The sequence below is a fragment of the Pteropus vampyrus genome, unplaced genomic scaffold (assembly GCF_000151845.1).
Source record: "Pteropus vampyrus isolate Shadow unplaced genomic scaffold, Pvam_2.0 Scaffold219, whole genome shotgun sequence".
In the NCBI taxonomy this organism is placed as follows: Eukaryota; Metazoa; Chordata; class Mammalia; order Chiroptera; family Pteropodidae; genus Pteropus; species Pteropus vampyrus.
In genome coordinates, this window is record NW_011889000.1 from 762,185 (window position 1) to 764,706 (window position 2,522).

General features: G+C 46.2%; 1 protein-coding gene across 1 annotated transcript in view; it reads right to left on the minus strand.

The window, feature by feature from the left end:
• Window positions 1-2,522, minus strand: part of FBLN5 (fibulin 5) — a 71,364-nt gene that overhangs the window by 11,032 nt on the left and 57,810 nt on the right. The window contains exon 10 of the mRNA XM_011373152.2: window positions 8-203. Within this exon, the coding sequence (XP_011371454.1) occupies window positions 8-203 (196 nt within the window). The remainder of the gene's footprint in view (window positions 1-7; window positions 204-2,522) is intronic.

Below are 2,522 nucleotides of genomic sequence, written 5' to 3' on the forward strand. Positions count from 1 at the left end.
GTCTTACCCGCATGTAGAATTCTCTGCCCTCATTCCCAGACTTGATCTGGAAGATGTAATAAGCCCCAGGGTAGCGGGTCGTTGCTTGCATTTGGAAAATGTCAGCAGGAACGGAACGTCCTGATACCACGTCCATATCCCGGTACAAGATGGTGAAGGGCTGGTCTCTGCAGCCGGGATTCTCAGCGGGACACATACAGCGGCTGTTGGGAAGGGAAACCGATTGAGGAAGTAGTTGGTAAATCCTTCCCAGATGCTAGTTGTACCTATTTCCTTACTTAAAACACTGAAAAGGAGGCCACTCCATTTTTGTCATCCAAATGCTGTAATTGTAGACTCTCTCTGCTCCTGGCTGTCATTGAAAAACTCTCAGCATACAGGTGAGCGCCCTGCTTCCTAGAGAATGGCCTATTCTGGCCAATCAGATAGTCTCGTTACTAGACTTTAAACCTTAGACATCTGGTTTTCAGAACTAACGCACTTCATATTTGTCATGGATTTATTTAGTCAGCAAAATGTGCCTCTGGTCACACAGCCCTTTACTTTCCCAGCCATAAACATTTATTAAGAAATTTTCTTATTTTTACAAAGGAAATTTTAAAAGTGAGAAATTACATTAGATTGACAGGTCTTGGGTGGTCCTTTTACATTGCACTTAGCCAGTCCAGAACATAATTTAATCTTTTAATTCAATAAACAAGAGCTCAGAATTTACTATGCATAAGACATGACATTAAGACACTTTAATTGCAATGGAAAAATAAGATTCTGACCTCAAATAGTTCACCTTCTAAAAGGAGAAATAAATCAGAAACAAATTTCTCTAATACAAAGCAGCTAATTCGAAACACTAGTAATAGCATCGTCATAATATAAAATCATTGATGCCAATCACCAAGGAATAACTGTTATAGACACCCCTTCATTGATCTCTAACCACCCCCAGTTCTCACTTCATGCCTGAGACTCCCCCTAGGGGTCAGAGTTCACAAGAGGATGGAGACATCTATTGACATGTGCCTTGGTGCAGAAATGAAAGTCAGCCTTGCCATGCTTCTGGCACTCCCCCCTAACTCCCAATCTGTCTTATCGGTTCTACCTCTGAAATATAGTCCAAATCCAGCTACTTCTTACCATCTGTGTCACCACTGAACTGTCTCAATGTCTCACCCGGATCCTTGGGATGGGCTCCTAATGGGTTTCCCCCCTCCAATCCGTTACATGGCAGCCAGAGAGCCTTTTGTCAAACATAAATCAGACTATGTCTCAATTTGGCTCAAAGATTCCACAGTGGCCACTCATTGCAATGTGAATAACAACTAAACACCCACTTTAACCTCTGAGATCCCCATAGGGTCTGGGCTCTGTCAATTTTTCTAACGTCCTCTCAAGTCACTAACAGTCACTCACTGCAGCAACTCGGGCTTCCTTCATTCCCCGAGGACATCGTCACTCCTGCCTTGTAACATTTGCACATGCTGTTCCCTCTGCCCTTCCTCTCTCTGTGGAAAAAGAGACTGGCCCTCCCATTCCAGCCCAAATATTATTCCCTCAGCGGGGCTTTCAGGCTCCCCAGGCTGGGCCAGGCCCAGCCTACTCTTTCATCTTGTAAATTTCTGTTCTCTCTGTTCACAGTGCCTATCACAACCGATGATCGTATATCCATTTATGTGACAGTATGTTTAATGTCTGTCCCCTCCACTAGCACAAGAGCAAAACCCACAGCACCTAGCACAGTGTCTGGCACATAACAGGAACTGGACTAACACTTAAATGAATGTATAAAAGAATTTTTAAAGTTTTGTTTTTTATGGCAGCATCAAAATTTCCAAGTCAAAATGTCCCTGGTGCCAAATGGCCACATTAATATGTCATGTGTCACATAGAATTGTTTCCTAAAAGAAACTGGGAGGAGGAAATGATGGCTCCCAGCTGAAGAGGATCACAAACAGCTGGGAGAGGTGGCACCGGAGCCGAGATTGGAAAGATGGGGCAGATCTGCCTGCGTGGCACTGAAAGCAATGCCTTCCACATGGTGGAAAACGTGTGCTCAAAAGATGGGAGGCCGGACATCCCGGGGTGTGGGTAAAGGTGAGAGCACGCCTTGTTCAGGTCGGCGAGAGGACAGGACACCCGAACGAGGAAATGAACTGGAAGAGGGTGGCTGGACTCAGGCTGCACTGGTGCCTGGAGGCAGGAGACACCAAACGTTTTCAGAGGTCTGCCAGGGACCTCGCCAGTAACACCAGCTCAGTGCTGAGCGTGGAACCGGGTCAAGTCTCCGGCCACAGAGAAGGGCAGCCTGGAGAAACCTGGACAGAACTAGGCATGGAAGCCAGTAAGAGAAGGTCTTCCAAAGGACCCTGGAACCAGAAACCAAAAACCCCGTTCTAAAGGGCTGTTTAGAAGCACAGCTCACAGAAGCAAGGAAAGGCATCTCTGAAGGACCTGCCTGTCCCTGCTTTGTCTTCTGCCAGTTTTTGATCAGAGGGAAGCACACTGGAGAGCCACGAATTCCTTGT